The 19,438-nt window shown below is 42.2% G+C and overlaps 1 protein-coding gene across 2 annotated transcripts in view; it reads right to left on the reverse strand.

The window, feature by feature from the left end:
- The window catches only part of LOC117900751 (neural cell adhesion molecule 1), a 111,658-nt gene that overhangs the window by 44,140 nt on the left and 48,080 nt on the right, over positions 1-19,438 (reverse strand). The window contains exons 3-7 of one of the 2 annotated variants that reach the window (XM_034811232.1): positions 13,301-13,427; positions 10,529-10,646; positions 7,935-8,028; positions 7,691-7,804; positions 6,979-7,182 (exon numbers count right to left, since the gene is read on the reverse strand). In XM_034811232.1, the coding sequence (XP_034667123.1) occupies positions 6,979-7,182; positions 7,691-7,804; positions 7,935-8,028; positions 10,529-10,646; positions 13,301-13,427 (657 nt within the window). Of the gene's footprint in view, positions 1-6,978; positions 7,183-7,690; positions 7,805-7,934; positions 8,029-8,141; positions 8,204-10,528; positions 10,647-13,300; positions 13,428-19,438 lie in introns of those variants that run through there. The other variant, XM_034811233.1, reaches the window with a different exon arrangement.

Raw genomic sequence — 19,438 nt, forward strand, 5'->3', positions numbered from 1 at the left:
ACCTGCCTTCTGTATTGACAAATTCTCGAGTACTTACATACGTATGTGGATGATGTTAAGCTCTGTGTCCAGTATAAGGACATTTCATTTCACTCTCGCTTGCAATCTGATCTCAATTGCTTTCAGTCATGGTGTTGTGCAAATATGTTACACCTTAATGCCTCGAAGTGCAAAGTAATGACTTTTCATCGCTCCAGCCCCTTACTGGCACCTTACACCCTCTGCGGTAGTTCTCTTGAGAGAATTACATTGGTTGATGATCTAGGTGTTAAACCCCAAGTTAAAGTTTTCTGAACCCATTTCTACCATGGTGAATAAAGCCATGGGTGTGCTTGGGTTTATAAATTGGTGGTCAAAGGAATTTGATGACCCCTATATAACGAAGACTCTCTATATCTTTCGTCCGATTTTAGAATACGGCTCATGTGTATGGTGCCCTCAGTACAACATACATCAGGACCGCATTGAATCAGTGCAGAAAAACGTGTTACTCTTTGCCCTGCGTGGCCTCAACTGGGATGCAACTGTGAGACCTGCCATCCTACCGTAGTAGACTCCTTCTAATAAACCTTCCATCCTTAGTTAATCGTAGAAAAATGCTTGGTGTAATTTTTATGAACAACTTGATCAAGGGGGATGTAGACAGCCCTGACTTGTTGAGGCTCGTAAACTTTACGATTCCCATTAGACCCACCAGAAACTATATTCCTTTGTTCCTTCCAATGTGTAGATCGAATTATGCCTTGCACGAGCCCTTTAGAGTGTTATGCTCGAATTATAATTCCCTCTATCACATTATATCCTCGACTCAGTCCCTTCCTCTTCTTAAATCTCTTATACTAGCCTACCTCTTCCGTAGTTAGTTCAATTTTAGCTTTGTCTTGTTTCTGATTTTGGTAATTTTTGCTTGCTTAGCTATAGTTGCTCTAGTTTAGTTGTGTTTAGTTCTAATTTTCCTCGAATATTACCTTTATCTTTACCTGTTATGGTTACTTCTGGAGTACCACAGGGTAGCCATTTAGGTCCCTTACTTTTCACACTCTTTATTAATAACCTGCCTTCTGTATTGACAAATTCTCGAGTACTTACATACGTATGTGGATGATGTTAAGCTCTGTGTCCAGTATAAGGACATTTCATTTCACTCTCGCTTGCAATCTGATCTCAATTGCTTTCAGTCATGGTGTTGTGCAAATATGTTACACCTTAATGCCTCGAAGTGCAAAGTAATGACTTTTCATCGCTCCAGCCCCTTACTGGCACCTTACACCCTCTGCGGTAGTTCTCTTGAGAGAATTACATTGGTTGATGATCTTGGTGTTAAACCCCCAAGTTAAAGTTTTCTGAACCCATTTCTACCATGGTGAATAAAGCCATGGGTGTGCTTGGGTTTATAAATTGGTGGTCAAAGGAATTTGATGACCCCTATATAACGAAGACTCTCTATATCTTTCGTCCGATTTTAGAATACGGCTCATGTGTATGGTGCCCTCAGTACAACATACATCAGGACCGTATTGAATCAGTGCAGAAAAACGTGTTACTCTTTTGCCCTGCGTGGCCTCAACTGGGATGCAACTGTGAGACTGCCATCCTACCGTAGTAGACTCCTTCTAATAAACCTTCCATCCTTAGTTAATCGTAGAAAAATGCTTGGTGTAATTTGTATGAACAACTTGATCAAGGGGGATGTAGACAGCCCTGACTTGTTGAGGCTCGTAAACTTTACGATTCCCATTAGACCCACTAGAAACTATATTCCTTTGTTCCTTCCAATGTGTAGATCGAATTATGCCTTGCACGAGCCCTTTAGAGTGTTATGCTCGAATTATAATTCCCTCTATCACATTATATCCTCGACTCAGTCCCTTCCTCTTCTTAAATCTCTTATACTAGCCTACCTCTTCCGTAGTTAGTTCAATTTTAGCTTTGTCTTGTTTCTGATTTTGGTAATTTTTGCTTGCTTAGCTATAGTTGCTCTAGTTTAGTTGTGTTTAGTTCTAATTTTCCTCGAATATTACCTTTATCTTTACCTGTTATGGTTACTTCTGGAGTACCACAGGGTAGCCATTTAGGTCCCTTACTTTTCACACTCTTTATTAATAACCTGCCTTCTGTATTGACAAATTCTCGAGTACTTACATACGTATGTGGATGATGTTAAGCTCTGTGTCCAGTATAAGGACATTTCATTTCACTCTCGCTTGCAATCTGATCTCAATTGCTTTCAGTCATGGTGTTGTGCAAATATGTTACACCTTAATTCCTCGAAGTGCAAAGTATTGACTTTTCATCGCTCCAGCCCCTTACTGGCACCTTACACCCTCTGCGGTAGTTCTCTTGAGAGAATTACATTAGTTGATGATCTTGGTGTTAAACTAGACCCCAAGTTAAAGTTTTCTGAACACATTTCTACCATGGTGAATAAAGCCATGGGTGTGCTTGGGTTTATAAAGAGGTGGTCAAAGGAATTTGATGACCCCTATATAACGAAGACTCTCTATATCTCACTTGTTCGTCCGATTTTAGAATACGGCTCATGTGTATGGTGCTCAGTACAACATACATCAGGACCGTATTGAATCAGTACAGAAAAACTGTTTATTATTTGCCCTACGGGGTTTCAACTGGGATGCAACTGTGAGACTGCCATCCTACCTTAGTAGACTCCTTCTAATAAACCTTCCATCCTTAGTTAATCGTAGAAAAATGCTTTGTGTAATTTGTATGCACAACTTGATCAGGGGGGATGTACACTAGAAACTTTATTCCTTTGTTCCTTCCACTATGTAGATCGAATTATGCCTCACACGAACCCTTTAAGGTTTCATGCTCGGATTATAATTCCCTCTATCACATTGTATCCTCGACTAACTTCCTTCCTCTTCCTAAATCTCTAATACTAGCCTACCTCTCCCGTAGTTAGTTTATTTTTAGGTTTTTCTTGTTTCTGACTTTGGTAATTTTTCTTGCTTAGCTATAGTTGCTCTAGTTTAGTTGTGTTTAGTTCTAATTTTCCTCGAATATTAGCCTAACATCTATCTTTCCTGCATGCTCGCGATCGGTTCGGTTAATCGCGCCGCGCGTCATGCGGCAGCGCCCCTCGGTCGGTTGGGCGGGAGGAGGGCTGCGTTCTGCTGGGTTCCGCGCGTAACAGGCTTTGGCTTGGTGTCGCATGGGCCACTTGATGGTGCAGTCATTGCATATCAACGTCCAGACATACATACATATATATGTAACCGTATGATTTTTACGAATTTTACATTTTTGCTACATCTATATCAGTTCTCACACCTTGGTGTGACCCAGCTTGGAGCTGGGTCACATAGCAGCGCACTTGCAGTGTGGCAGCACAGTTGACAGAAGCGGATGGCGTTTCTGTTGTGAGTCTGGAGACCACAAAATCCGCGACTTCCACGAGGTGGCCAAGTGATTTGTTGCGCCGGCAACGGCCAGCCACATAAACACTTATCTGGAAGTCTGAATTGACCAATGGCAACCAATGAGGCCGCGAAGCAAGGAGGTGAGAGATCCAGGAAATGGATGTGATTCAGCTCAACCTCCGCACAGGACCTGCTCCTGCAGACGGTGAGAGCACAACCTGGTCCTGGCCATACTTAGCGAGCCATACCAAACAGGCGATAACGAGTATTGGGCGACGGACAGAATGGGGATGGCATCACTGTGGGCATGCGGATGCGATCCCGCCAAACTCCACGATTTGGAGGCCAGAGACGGATTTTTGCGAGCGAGAGTTGAAAACGCGTGGGTATACAGCAGCTACCTAGCGCCCAATCTATCCATCGAGTCCTTCAGCAGGATCATCGGGGAGTTAGCAAATGATGTAAGGAGCCGCAGCCCTGTCCTAATCGCAGAGGACTTCACAAGAGTGGGGCTGTCAGGCCACAAACGCAATAGGTCGTACACTTCTTGAAACGTTCGCATCGCTGGACCTAGCTCTTTTGAACGAGGGCTCCCAACAGACTTTTTGTAAGGCAGGCGCCGGGTCGATTATCGACCTTACATTCACGAGCCCTTGGCTCTCGAGCAACGCAAGGGGGCGTGTAGGAAAGGATTATACCGGAAGCGACCACGGAAGCTCGAAGCCTCGGGACGTGGGAGACTTTCTGCGACGGCAGCGCCAATGAGTCGGTCAACCAGCTCTCGTCGAGAACGGGGAATGCCTGTGAAACAAGCGCAAGCCATTCACGCGGCACCACAAGCCAATCGTCTGGTGGAACTGGTGGATCGCTGGACTTCGGATAGCGTGTCTGAAGGCAAGGGGATCAATGCAGAGAGCTAGGCGTACGGCCTAGTATGGCTCATCCCACGAGAAGTACAGGACTGCCACGAAAGCGCTAAAGGAGGATATACGGGAAAGCAAGCGGGAATGCTTTCTCCAGCTCTGCGACACAGAAGAGCAAGATCCTTGGGGCAGGGACTACAAGCTAGTAGTGAAGCGACTCATCGCCAGGAGCAAAGCGCCAACAGACGCCGCCAAGCTCGATTAGATAGTGCGAATCCTATTCCCAAGCACCCAGCAGAGAGGAGCAAATGCTCCAAGAAGCTACACACCATTCCCTGTCAGCGAAAGCCTCAGGTCCACGCAGTGCCAAAAAGAGCGTTGAAACTGGCATTGGCTCTACATCCGTCAGCTTCGGAGACGTCTTCAAGAAGTGCCTCGAAGAAGGAACCTTCCCCGATCGGTGGAAACTACATATGTTGCTGCTACTCCACAAGCCAGGTTTTTGAGAAGCTGATCGCACACAGGCTAAGGCGCGCCATAGAAAACTTATCGGCAAACCAGTACGACTGCCGGAAAGGCAGATCGACACTGGATGCCATAGCCAAGATCACAGAAATAGCGGAGAACGCCATTAGTGGAGCGAGGTGGAGAGGGGGTAAAAGGCAGTACTTCCTGCTGGTTACCCTCGACATCAAAAACGCCTTCAACGCGGCAGATTAGGCGAGAACCATGGAGGCACTTCGGCTTCTACGGATCCCTGAAAACCTCGTGAGGATGGTGGACGAGGGGCCCAGATCATATAGGATAACAGCTGCAGTTCCGCAGGGGTCGGTGCTGGGGCCGCTCCTCTGGAACACGATGGACGGAGTATTGAGACTGATCTTGCCTGACAACACAACGATTGTGGGGTTCGCCGACGATGTGGGCCTCGTAGCTGTGGCCAAAGACATGGAGGCGGCGGAAGCAGCAGCAAACGAGTCAATCCGCGCTGTGGAGTCGTGGCTCGCCATAGCGGGACTGCAGCTTGCGGCTCACAAGACCGAGGCCGTCCTCATCAGAAGCAGGAAGAAGCTCGCCAATGTGTCAGTCGGGGGCCATGACATCTCATCGCAAAGGGCACTGAAGTATCTTGGAGTCATGCTGGACACCAGGCTCTCATATAAGATCCTGCTCAATGCTAGAGGACCAAAGCAAGCTAGAAAGAAACTAATCACCAGCGTAGTCTCCCCACAATTTTTGTATGCTGCCCCGGGGTGGGCCAAGGCGACAAAAGTGAAAAGCTGCATGCGAGGTGCTTGTGGGAGGGCGGTTTCCTGAAGCTGCTGATAAGCCTTGAAGTCCCGAAAAAGAAAAAGTAGAAGTCAGTGTGATGTTGAAAATATTTATCCGTAATGTATTGATACTTGCACACGCGCAGCGCGGTTGACAAAGTATATAATTCCTACTGGGGTGAAAAGATTACTCATATGTACTAGTTAGCGTATGCTCGCTAACCGCTAGCCCCAGTGCTCGACCGTAAGTGGATCGCGAGAGCAGGAAGCGAGAGAGAGCGAGAGCGCAGAGCATGAGAGACTGAGAGCGAGCTCCGGCTGTTAACAACAGTGCGCTGCTAATTATCTGCTCACTTTGACGACGAGCCAACACAACGCCTGTGCGTCGTCAGGATCGCCTGCGCGTTCAGGACCATATGCCACGACGCTGCACTGGTCATCGCGGGACTCTTCCCACTAGCGGAGCAAGTGAGGGAAAAGGGGGACAACATTCTACATTTTTTTTTGCCACCAACACCAACCCAACTTGTTAAACTTGTTAATATTAGTATAAGTAGAATAAATAAATATAAATGAATATACAAAATATCACCAACATGCCTTTGTAGCTGGCCACCTTCCCCCAGGGACACACACTGCATGAGATCTGGTAGAAATGACCATTCTTTACGGAACTGCGTTAGTTATGTTGGAAGTGTTGGAAGCTTCCGAGCTTTTTCACCAACTCTGACTCCACATTTACCACGAACATTCTCCGTAGTTAAATACAATTTAAAGGGCCTTGGTCGTCAACTACGATTCGGTGTGTTAAACTGTACAAGATTTGTGTAAGAAAACCGACAAGATGTTGAGGCCTCGGTGATAATTCTAACGGGTTCGCTTTGGACGATGATATGCTCTGATTGCGATGCACAGCGATCGACAATAATTTAGACTACTTAGAGAAAAGAGTGCATGCATATGTATGCGTCTGCTTCTATGCACTTAGAGAGGTAGTGAATTATATGGGTGCGACAATGAAACATAAGTATAAGAAATAAACGAGACGAGATGATTGCTTATCTTAATAATTATGAATTTGCTGATGATCCGAACATAGAGATTTTCGGCCTTTCGTGGGGTCGGGAGGGGTCGTGGAAACGTTTGTGACTTTAGCTCTTATCATCTCTGAGAAGCAGGCGTCTTGCAAGACGGACAGACAGATATGATCAAGAACATATGTACATACTTATATGCTTTATAGGGTCCGAAACGTTTCTTTCTGTGCGTTACACAAATCCACTTTACTCTTGGAGTAATGGGTATAAAAATAAGCAAAAGATTTCAATTCCATTTAGGACTTAACCTTGATGGTCTTTCGCCCTTTCACTCTCACAACACTCAACAGAGAGAGAATTCTGCTACAAGACATTTTTCTTGCACAAATATATGCATTATCGTATACAACTTGTATGTACTTACAGTGCATATCCAGTATGAAGCTCTTCTCCTTGGGCTTATCTAATTGCGTATTCAGTGCCTGACATGTGAATACGGAATTCAAATCGTTTCGCTGCACCGATGGCCACAACAGACGGTTCTCGATAACATCGCCGGAATTGTGCTCGTTTTGATTGTCGACAAGCAGTCCATTCACGAGCCAACGGACCTGCGGCTGGGGTCGACCTATAACCAACCAAAAAAGAAAGTACCAAGAACAGGCACAGGAAAAAGAGTTAGTGAAATGTTCGCAGTAGTAAAAACGAAAAATGGTGGAAATTAAAAAGTCAAGCTAGGACCAGCAGCGGCACACCAGCGAGACAGAGCTGCCAATGTCGAGGCAAAACGAAACGAAATGATAGGAAAGAAAAAGCAAAAGAAAAGCAAAGCAGACTTTGTGATATTTTCATTTGCAGCAGCAGCAGGCAGCAGTGGGAGAATTTTCCTTCAGTGCCCCAAAAAACTTTTTAGTCCACTTGTCGGTCAAAGCTTTTAAGGAAATTAACAGGAAATTGTCTGGCCGAGCATACGGATATAGCCGTACGCTATATGCACCAATGTGGGTGAGTGTTGAGAAGGGGGTTTCGCATATTGGGGCAAATTGGTGTGTTTTCGATTTTTGTATGGGGGATTCGGGGGTTTGTTGGCCCTCTATAGGGGTTAAGTTTGTCTTTTGTAGTTAGAATAAACTTACCGCCCACCACACGACAGGTGATAACGATATCATCGCCCTCTTGCTTCGGCCCCAATTGAGAGCCATTCAGCTGTCGGCCCCAACGATCCAAGATGATTGGCTGCTCCGGAAGTACTAGAAAACAGAAGCACACAAACACACATAAGAGAGAAATGTAAAGAGAGCAGAGAGAGTGAGGCATGGCAGGGTTTAGCCATATGGTTTCAAATCTACTCCATCATTTTTGTGTGGGGGCAACACTTACTTATTACTGACAAATTGAAGCGAAAACTTTGCGTTTGACTTGTGCGAAAATCCACACGACATCGGTAAATGCCCTGATCATGACGCTTGATATCCTGTAAAGACAGAGAGAGAGAGAGAGAGAGGGAGAGAGCGAAGGTGAGTGGGCAACAAGGACTTGTAAATTATTATGTGTAGGTGCAAAAAGGGAAACACATGATTAGCACACAACACACACTCCCACCGCAACGAACACACACTTGCAAGTTTCTGTGGCCATATAATTTTCAATTATTGCATGTCACTTGAGCTCCCAGTACAAGCCTCAAGTGCGGTCTGGGACTCAAGAACCCAGGTTCTGCTTCCACCTGGCTGACACTTGGATTTTTATTTGATTTTGGTTTCAGCCTACTATGCCACAATAATAGAGGATTTTCTTTGAATTAAAGTAGTTTTAGTTTCATTGTCTCTCTCGGGGAGAGCTTTTTAAAAGCCCATCTGTGTCCACAAATGCCTTTTATTTCTCTTGTTCAATAATTAAATTGAGCTGATACCTTTTCTATTTCCATTTTCTTTTGCTTATTTTTATGACATTTTCTGGCTGCACTCTTTCCATTCAGTTGAAGAAGTATTAAATAAATCTTTGAATGGGCTTGGCCCACAAATTTGCTTATATTAAATCTATGTTGATTTTTGCAAAGAGAATTTCAATTCAAATTTTATTTTGCAAAATCTATCATTTCTGAGAATAATTAAATTCCCATTACTTAGCCGCATCTATGCCAGGCTTATATATAGTAAACTGAAAAAAAGTATTTTCAGGTAACATTTCATCAATCTATCTAATGATTCATTGTACCAAAAGCTCATTTAAACTCTGACACATTTACACCCTTTCAAAAGAATAAAAAACATTACAGTACATATGTATGTAAATCCACTTTATGTCACAAATACAATATACCCTATTTACTCTTTGAGTACCGGGTGTAAAAATATATATATAAACATTATTAGAGCATATTAATACGCATCCCCATTCTTTTTTCCAACATTTGTCCCCTTTTGGCACTGGCTGTACTTCACGTTTTTGCCATTTGACAAAATAGCGTCAAGTTAATTGGCTTGCAATTGAAATGCAATTAAAATTCATTTAAAAGCTCTCTCTCGCTTGCGGTCCCCAGACCAATTTTTAGCACATAATTTATGAGCTACAATCCGTGAGTGCGTCCCTTCCACCTCCTCTTGATGTCGTATTATGAGAGAATATTGCGTGGTGGCACTGGCAACTGGCAACTAGAATTGATGGTGGCTGCCTCTTCGTGTGCATTTCACATTCATTTCAAAATGCAACCTCGTTAACGAAGTAGATCCCCCCCATTGCTCGTACCTGTTTATTGCTTAACTCACTTAAGACCTTAAGTTAGTTGGCCTTTAAAAAGTCAAATTCTTGTGCAAAGACGGAACCGCGGCACAGGGCACAAGGCAAGGCAGTGCAGGGCAGGGCCAAAGGCCAGGACGAGACCAGACGAGGCGATATAGATACATACATACATAGATCCATTGCACAAGCACTTGTGTACCGTGTATCTGTGTGTGAGTGTGATGTATCTATGTATTGCATGACACAAACTGTAAATCAAGTTATCTGTAAGCATGCAAGGCATTAATAAACATTTCGCGTGCGCGAGGCAATTTAACAACTTTTGATATCTAAATTTGTTTTTCACATTTCATTCTATTTTGGTTCGGTTTTTGTTTGACTCCTTCTTAGCTCTTCTTAGCTCTTCTTAGCCATGTTCTTTGCTTACTGTTTGCTTGTCGTTTCCCCTGCCAAATACCCTGCTACTTCAATTATTCAAGGGTATAAGGCATAGACGAAGGGTCTTTCGACACTGAAAGTACACAAACTCTTGAGTAGCATTAAATAAATAATTTTAACTATTTTACTGTGATTTTATACTGCAGTTTCGGAGGTTACCCAACGTTTTCTAGCTGTATAGACTTATGTTTCCATGCTTTAAATAATTTAAAGCCTCACCTAAACGCGTTTCCACACATTATTTATATTTGTTCTTCGTTGTTTACCCCTCCACTATATTTATACTTATTTTTCAATATAAAATTCAAAACTTTTTGCATATTTGAAGGATTTAAATCAATCAATTAAAAAACTCAACAACAAGTGAGTGATTTGAAGTGCATTCTGCATTTTTTGGCTTACTATCATTTCAATATATATTTTATTTATCCCACTTGCAACCGCAAAGCTTGATTGAAAATTGTACCTACAATTATTTCTATATACTTTTTGTAGAAACAACTTTTTCATTTACACTTTATTTAAATTTAAAATGTGCATTTATTTATATATGTACATTCCCACTACAATCCACGAGGCTCGCGGGCATGGACAAAACAAACCCCGCCACTCTTGAAATCCACAATGACCCCGAAAAATGGCATTCAAGCGAATGAATGAATGCATCTATTCAGATTGAGATTTCGATTCAATGATATATTTAATTTTCTGATAATTTCACACACATACAAATTAATGGGTAGAATCATGATTGTCGCGGGTGGTGAGGAGGGGAAATGGGTTAAAATTCTCACCTTAATTTCCAAGGTTGCTGGCTGCGAATCAAAATGGAATTTGGCACGTGAGCCAAAAACCTCCGGCGCTGACCAATGTCGGGGCTGGTCCCGTGCCTCCTTATCGCGAACATCAAAGCTAAAAAGAGCGAAAAAATCGCGAAAGAAGAGTACAGAGGATGAAAAAAATCAAACACCATTAGCCATCACATCCTATTCCCATTAATTTTTATCTTGGAACCTGGGGGTGCGCGAAATTTACTCTTTTAAATTAATGAATTGAAATCCATAGTCAATATAAATTCAGGGAGAATCTACTCCACAAGGCTTACTACTTCCACCACCGTCAGCTGCTTTACAACTTTTGAACTAAAATTAGCGTAATTTATTTTCGGCCTGCTCTTTAGGCCACGGTCTAGAGGACCCCACGGATTGGAGAAGGACCGCACACTGTATGAGGAAGAGTGTGCTAGCGAGAAAGAATGAGCAACAAAAAACAAGCACAACTAAAGCTGCTGGACGGGTTGGGGGTAGCCACTGCAAATTAATTTCTTCTTCTGGCTATAAGAATGATCCAATCTAATCTTAATTTTTACTTTTCTTTTATCTTCAAAATTGTGGATACAGCAGATTTTCGATAGTTGTGGAGGCGAAAGGGGGCGGGGCGAACTTTTTAAATACACTTTTACCATTGTGATATCCCAGACATGTGGATGGCCAGACGAACAGACAAACGTGGCTATATGGTCTCGGCTATTGATGGTGGTGAAGGATATATATACTTTATGGGGTCGGTAACGTTTCCTTCTAGGCGTTACATGTGTACCTCCACATTTCACCAGAAATACAATATACCCTGTTTACTCTTCGAGTTCCGGGTTTGTACTGCGTGCATTTTTTGAAAACACTGGCTGAGAGACAAACGGCCGAAAGGCAGCCTGTCAGAAGGGGTCGTCTCTCAATCAGAAGAGGTCCTCCAGCCTGCCACTCTGTTATTTCTGTCTTTCTGTAGCCCTCTCTCACTCTCATTCTTTATCTCTGTTGCCATCTCTCTTTGTCTGTAACTCTCTCTGTCTCTTTTCTCACCTCTCTCTGTGCTGCCAAAAATACTTGTTGCAATTTCACTCACTTCCGACAGAGCGTTAAGCGCCCTTTTGTATGCCACACACACAATAATTTATGCGGGAAGCCGCCGTCGAACCTGCCTCACAACCACCTTCCCTTATGCCACTCCCTCTCGACACTCGTTGCAAATGCAACAACTTAATTGGGGGTCTAGACTGCAGTGGAGCACCACCGGCAGCAGCACGTTAACCCACATTTTTTTATCACGCAAATTGAGTGTAATGAAAATACTCCTCTATAGAGAGAGAGAGAGAAAGAGTAAGTCCAGAACTCAGAAAAAACGAGAAGGGACGTGTGAGACGCAACTTTTATACCCGGTACTCAGTAGAACATCTGTACCTTAACGGTACAAATTTGACATTTTACATTTTTTCTACATCTGTCATCTACGTCTACATACATCACTTCTCACGCCAACATGCTCTTTTAGCTCGCCCCCCTTCCCTAGAGCAGCACACTACACGAAAATTGTGTGGATGAGAGAATGTGCAACAAATAAAATAAAACTGCTGGGCGGGGTGGGTTTAGCCACTGCAATTAAATTTCTTCATTCTGGCTATAATAATGATCCAATCTGACTCCAATTTAGTGTTAGATATGGTCACTCCCTATGGAATGGAGTTTTTATTTTTCTGTTATCTATAAAATTTTGGCTGTGGGAGATTTTCGACCTTTGTGGGGGCGGAAGAGGGCGGAAGCTTCTGCTTCTGACCCACACACACACACACACACACGCATAATTACTGTGGCTCCGCTCGCCCCGAGGCTAATCACTCCAAATTATGTAAACATAATTAAGTTAATTCCATGACGCGGGAACAAAGTAAAACAAAAGCTTAATACAGTGGCATTGAAAGGTTCGGCATGGGAAGAAGCAGGGGCAAAAAAGAAGTGAAACAAAAACAGGCACGAACGCAACAGTTTTTCCCACCGGAAACAGGATGGGCCTTAAATCATAGCCTACTTATGTGCCTCCCCCCTAACCACCAAAAAACGAATTGAAAAGGTAACGAAAACTCTCGAAAACACTCGAGACTCGCCGTCTCTCGTTAGCAGGACCAGACAGTGCACTATGGGTTAGTTGACCACTTTTTGCGGCAAAAATTAATACCTTCCAAACGAAACAATTTTCTTGCTTTAGCTTTTTAATATAAATTCATATTAGTGAGAGGAACGTATGTAAAAAGACGAACAGACGAACAGCTGATTGATCGGCTATTGATGCTGATCAAGAATATACAGTTTTTGGGGTCGGAAACGTTTCTTTCTCTGCGTGACATATGTATGTACATCGACTTTGCCCCACAAATACAATATACCCTAAGCATTTACTCTTGGAGTACCGGAAGTGATGTAGATGTACATGAAATATGTAGAAAAAATGTAAATCGAACAATTTTAAAAAAACCACTTAGGTACAGATGTACTGCTGAGTACCGGGTATAAAAGTTGTGAGGAGTAAGAAGCGTCTTACACGTCCCTTCTCGTTTAAAATTTAAAACTACTTCACAGTTGCAAGAAATAATTTTCGTATTACTAGTAGTATTTCGTACTTTTTGAAAAATGGGTTTTGATTAGAAAAAGTGGTCAGGTTCCCCAAAGTGCAGTGCGCCGGAGACGTCCAATTGAGGGGCGGAAGGGAAGAAAATTTAAGGAAAGAGAACTCACCTATAGAGCGGTATGCCCGCATTGTCACGAAACCATAAAACCATATAAACATTTTCCAGGGGCTCTGTAATGGGGCAAGGAAGCGACACTGATTTACCCTCGACAGCATCGACGTCCTTCGTTTTCACTGTGTGTTCGAAAAATTATGTTGTCACGTTTGTGTGAAGTCCAACCACCAGCATCCAGCAACATCATGAAAATAGAAAAAAAATGCGTGAAATTTGTTAATTAAATGTACGTTTCTGGTTGGTATGCGTATATCGAGCGAGCCAGAGAGAGAGCGCAAAGCTTTTAGCAATTTAATGTTGATGGCGGATTAATTTCTACGTAATTACAAATGCGTAAATGTGTGTGTGTATGCCGCTTCGCTCTTTTGGAGGGCACCCGCTCCACCATCTCTCTTTTCATTATCCATTGGCTTAGCGCAGTCGAGCCGCCTACAGGCCTAGTACGGGCTTCGGCTCTGTTCATAATGTTCATTTATTATGCATGTGCAAAATGCGTAAAACGCAACGATTTTTTGTTTGTACTTGCTTTTGGGCAAAGCTTACAATCGTGTAGCTCCATTTATTCGGATAGAAAGCCGATAGAGCAAAGCAAACTTTAAGTTGGCTTTTCCATTAAATTTGCATTCAAAATTTATATATACCCTTGGAAATTGATTAAATCACGAGAGTAATGCATTTGCATAATTAATATATTATTTGTCTTTGCTTATTTTCTCTTTTTTTTTTAGATTACAGCTTAACCCAAATACAATTTTTTTTGTGAAAACCATTTTGAATTTACAATTTCTTTTTTAGCATAATAAGATTTAATAAACAAACTGTTACTACTGTGAATGCAATATTATTCCCGATTGCATAAGTTGAGTTCGTTTGAGAATCATCCTACCATGCTCATGCGTAAATGGCAAATGGGAATAATTCCACCGGTTTCAAACAGCTTCTAAATCTTAAAATCTAAAGACAGCAATCTCAAGGGTAAGAACATAAAGGTAGACAGAAAGAAAGACAGAAAAATCTTCAATAGTCTCTTCCTCATTTTTTATGCACCAAATGAGATCTTATCTCCTCTAATGAAAAATACACCAGACAAATACAAATTAGACCTTTAATTGCCTCGCCTTAATTCTCGTCTCTTAAATTTTCAGTATTTTATGGCTTAATGCGTCGTTTTAGCTGCAACAACATTTTGTCATTCAATCAGTGGACGTGGAGTCCACCTAAAAATAGCTGTCACATGTGTGTTGTACTGAGTTAAATATTTTGTGTTGCTACATCTAAAGCCACACATCTCATGTGCCAGCGTTAGTGCTCGACTCGTATCAAATGTTTATAGATAAATGTGTAGATATAAATAAAAATGTCTGCGCATCATATAAGCGTATCAAAGGCTCAAAAAAGGGGCATACAAAATCGTTGTAACATCCTTCACATCACATCACTCTCCGCTCAGCTCCCCCAAAAAAACCCTGAGCCTAACTTTAGTCCCCTGAACCCCCTTTAACCCATGGTTTTTCCTGATTTTGCTGAGTTTTTTTGCCTTTGACTTTATGTGTAAATATGAAAAAGTATCATTTTTTGCCACAATGCGTCGAAATTTTGTGAAAATTTATTGCGCATACGCAATTCTGTACAATAAATATGCGCTTAAATGCCCCCAACAAAATGTACGAGTATGCGTGTAAGCGTGTGTGTATATATTTTATGATGGCACTGTTTGCTTAGCACTGGCCTTCAGTGTGGACAGAGGCTGAAGCTGGGCACCAACAACAGCAGCGAAGAATGTATCTCCAAAAATATATATTTAAAGTAAGATTTTATTGGAATTTTTTATTTAATTTAGGAAGAAATGGATGGGTTTAAAAAAAAAAAGAAAGCTTTTGAGGGAAAAAAGCTGAAAATACTCTAATTACACTACCTGACAAATTCTGGCTTTTTGTTCCGCTTCGAGCCAAAATGAGGGCTTCACATTTTTTATACCCGGTACTCGAAGAGTAAATAGGGTATATTGTATTTGTGCACAAAGTGAATATATGTAACGCACAGAAGGAAACGTCTCCGACCCCATAAAGTATATGTATTCTTGATCAGCATCAATAGCCGAGTCGATTGAGCCATGTGTGTCTGTCCGTACGTCCGTCCGTCTTGTTGAGCGCCTGGATCTCAGAGACCATAAAAGCTAGAGCCACCAAATTTTGCATCCAGACTTCTGTATGCTCACACTGTTACAAGTGTATTTCAAAAATGAGCCACGCCCCCTTCCGCCCTCCCAAATCTACAATTTTAAAGATAACAGAAAACTAAAAACGCCATTCCGTTGGGAATGACCATATCTATCAGATCACCAAGGGGATCCGATTGGATCATTATTATAGCCACAATGAAGAAATTAATTAGCAGTGGCTAAACCCACCCCGTCCCGCAGCTTATATTTGTTTTTTGCACATTCTCTCATTCACACTCTGCTTCGCGCCGTGGCCGCACACTGGCCGCCGGCCGCTGGCTTTGCCTCTGCCGTGAGTCTGCAGTGTGTGGGTCTAGGAAAGGGGGCGAGCTAAAGGAGCGTGTTAATGTGAGAAGTGTTGTAGATGTAGCTGACATATGAAGAAAAAATTTAAAATTTGACAAATAACCGCTAATGTACAGATGTAGTACTGAGTGCCGGGTATAAAAGTTGTGACGCATAAAAAAGATGATTTTTGTGATTTTTTTTTGCTCTACATAATGGCTAGACGGGGTGGGGGTAGCCATGGCAAATATATTTCTTCATTTTGGCTATAATAATGAACCAATTCGATCCCAATTCGGTGATCTGAAAGATATGGTCCTTTCCTGCGGAATGGCATTTTTATACCCGGTAATCCAAGAGTAAATACTTAGGGTATTTTGTATTTTTGGGGAAAAGTGGATTTATGTAACCCAGAGAAGGAAACCTTTCCGACTCCATAAAGTAAGTATATGTATTCTTGATCACCATCAACAGCCGATCAATCAGCATCCGTCTGTCCGTTTTGGTTGTCGGCTAGTTCTCAGAGACTATAAAAGCTGAAACCACCAAGTTTTGCCTCCAGAGTGCTGCGATAACAAACTGACACAAGTGTATTTCAAAAACTCGCCACGCCCCTTTCCGCCCATAAAAAGTGCGAAAATCTCCCTTACCCACAATTTTAAGGTAAGTAAAAAGTTAAAACGCACTTCCGTAGAGAATGGCCATATCTATCAGATCACCGAATTGGGATTAAATGGGATCATTATTATAGCCAATATGAAGAAATTTATTTTCAGTGGCTTCCCCCACCCCTTCCAGCAGCTTTCCTTATGCTTGTCTATTGTTGCTCATTCTTTCTCGCTCGCGTACTCTGCCACATGCAGTGTGCATCACTGGGGAGGGTGTCTAGCTAAAAGGGCGTGTCGGCGGGAGAAGTGATGTAGATGGAAACACACGTAGACACATGTAGAAAAAATGTAAAAAGAAAAAAATTAAAAAAAAAAAATACCAATAAGGTACAGGATATACCGATTGTGTACCAGTTATAAAAGTTGTTAGGCGTACGAAGCGTCTCACACGTCCCTCCTCGGTAATATCTTCTATTCCCTTAGCATTTCTGATCCTTCAAAACTCTTTATAATTTAAAAAAAAATTGAAAAAAAATGTCCTCCGAATGCACACCATTTCGACTCCCAGATCTCTCATTAATCTGATGGTAAACACACTTTGGCTGGCTGTTGCCATTAGTCTGGCACATTTAGCTTCTTAGCCGTCACATTTTTCTGCCTGGAAAATTTATATGCATTTGAAGCCATCGCTCGATGCTGACCAGGATGCTGGTTGATGCATCAAAGGAATGGCTGAGCTTGGCTCTGGCTCTGGCTTTGCAGGCAAAAATGAATTACGTCGACTGCATTTCCAAACGACTTTAAACTCTGTTCTGCTCCTCTTTTGGCACTTTTCAAAATTGTGTGCCTGTGCAGGCCGTCTGTCTTCCTGAATTTACCCTGCTTCTACCCCGTCACCTCCGTTAACGCTGGTTATCCTCCTCCTATCCTTCGTTATCCTGTCTCTCTAGTGGCAGATGCATCTTCTATCTATAGCCAGTCTCTCTACCTCTCTGGTGTCGACTCATTTTTCGACTGAATTTTTGAGTCGCCTTTTGGTTTTGGCCTTCACTTAACTACACCCAAAGCTCGCCGACAAGTCGTGCATGATAAAAGCTATTTAAATATGCTCTCTTTGAATACCTTGATTGGCTTGCGTTCTGTGCTCTCATTCCCTCTCGCTTAGGGAAGCTATTCCTAGCATCTCCTGCTCCCCTTCTCATCATCATCCTATGTGTCTCTTCTGCTGGTCCCCTACCATGACTTGACTTTCGTTTGGTTTGCATTTGCTTTCGGTTTGCATTGACTTGATAAAATATAGGAACAACGAGATGTGATGTGTGAGACGCTTCTTACGCGTCACAACTTTTATACCCGGTACTCAGTAAGACATTTCGACGTTTGGTGGGGCGGGAAAATGTTTGAAATATACTTGAATCAGTTTGATATCACAGCAATCTGGAGGCAAAATTTAGTGGCTCTAGCTCATATAGTCTCTGAGAACTAGCCGACAAACAACACGGACGGACGGACAGACAGACAGACAGACAGACAGACAGACATATGATGCTGATCAAGAATATATATAATTTATGGGGTCGGAAACGTTTCCTTCTGTGCGTTACATACATCCACTTTTGTGCACAAATACAATATACCATACAATATATGTACAAATACAATATATTTACCTTTTTGCATGAATTAACCCTTTAATGACCAAATGGGGGCAAATTGACTTGAATCACTAAGCAAACAACACATAGAGACTGCAAATCAAGTAAAAACTGGCTGCCTAATCAGTATAGTGGATCGGCTCCCATTGGCTTCGGCTCTTGGTGAGAGAGCCTTCGGCTGAGAGAATTTGGCGTTGGCTCTCTTGAACATTGAACCCAAAGCGACTCTCGCAAAAACAAAGTTTTGTTTCGTCTTCAAGTCTGCTTCGCAATTTCATGTGTGCGGTGACACATACATATGTACATACATACATGATGGCAATGCGTGTATCCATTCTCGACTTCAATTTTTAGCGTTTGAGACGTCTGGCATTTTTCTGTTTTTCTGAGATCACATACCCTTTCTTTCAAACTTGCGACTTTATGAAGCAGCTTGCCCCAAATAAAAATAAATTGATTTTGTGTATCCCCTCTATGCTTATATATTTCTTAAATACATTTAGGACGAAAGGGATAAACGGTTATAAACATCTAAATATGTATACATATAACAACAATTGACTTGGCGTTGCAAATATTTTCCATTAGAGTATTCCGCGTACACTGTGTGAATAAACATAGAGAGACACACACGAGACTGCAAAAGCGAGACATAGAGTTATAAGTGGAGACATGGCAGCTGTGTCTATCTATGTATGTTTATTCACACACGCATTGCCATCATGTATGTATGTATGTACATATGTATGTGTCACCGCACACATGAAATTGCGAAGCAGACTTGAAGACGAAACAAAACTTTGTTTTTGCGAGAGTCGCTTTGGGTTCAATGTTCAAGAGAGCCAACGCCAAATTCTCTCAGCCGAAGGCTCTCTCACCAAGAGCCGAAGCCAATGGGAGCCGATCCACTATACTGATTAGGCAGCCAGTTTTTACTTGATTTGCAGTCTCTATGTGTTGTTTGCTTAGTGCCACCACGTAGCCACGCCCCATCACACGCCATCCATCCATCTATCCACACACAACCATCAAACACAGACACACACAAACCACACACAGAAACCCACAGCTCTGTTGTTGCAATTTCAAATGCAAAACTTTAATGGAATTTTGTATCTGCCTGTGTTAGTCGGTGTCTGTGTATATGCGAAAATACTTTTGTGAAAACCTTAACGCACTCGCGACATTTATGTTAAATGCATTTTTCATATATTTTGTTGCAGCAACAGTAGCAGGAGGAGGTTCAGGTTAAACTCTTGTCAGCCGTTTTAATTGATATTTAATAAGGAGTCTCCAAAGCCACTTTTGTTCCCAGACATAATTGTCCTAGTGCCAGGCCCACCTGCAATTATCTTTAATCG

This window comes from Drosophila subobscura, chromosome U, assembly GCF_008121235.1.
Source record: "Drosophila subobscura isolate 14011-0131.10 chromosome U, UCBerk_Dsub_1.0, whole genome shotgun sequence".
In the NCBI taxonomy this organism is placed as follows: Eukaryota; Metazoa; Arthropoda; class Insecta; order Diptera; family Drosophilidae; genus Drosophila; species Drosophila subobscura.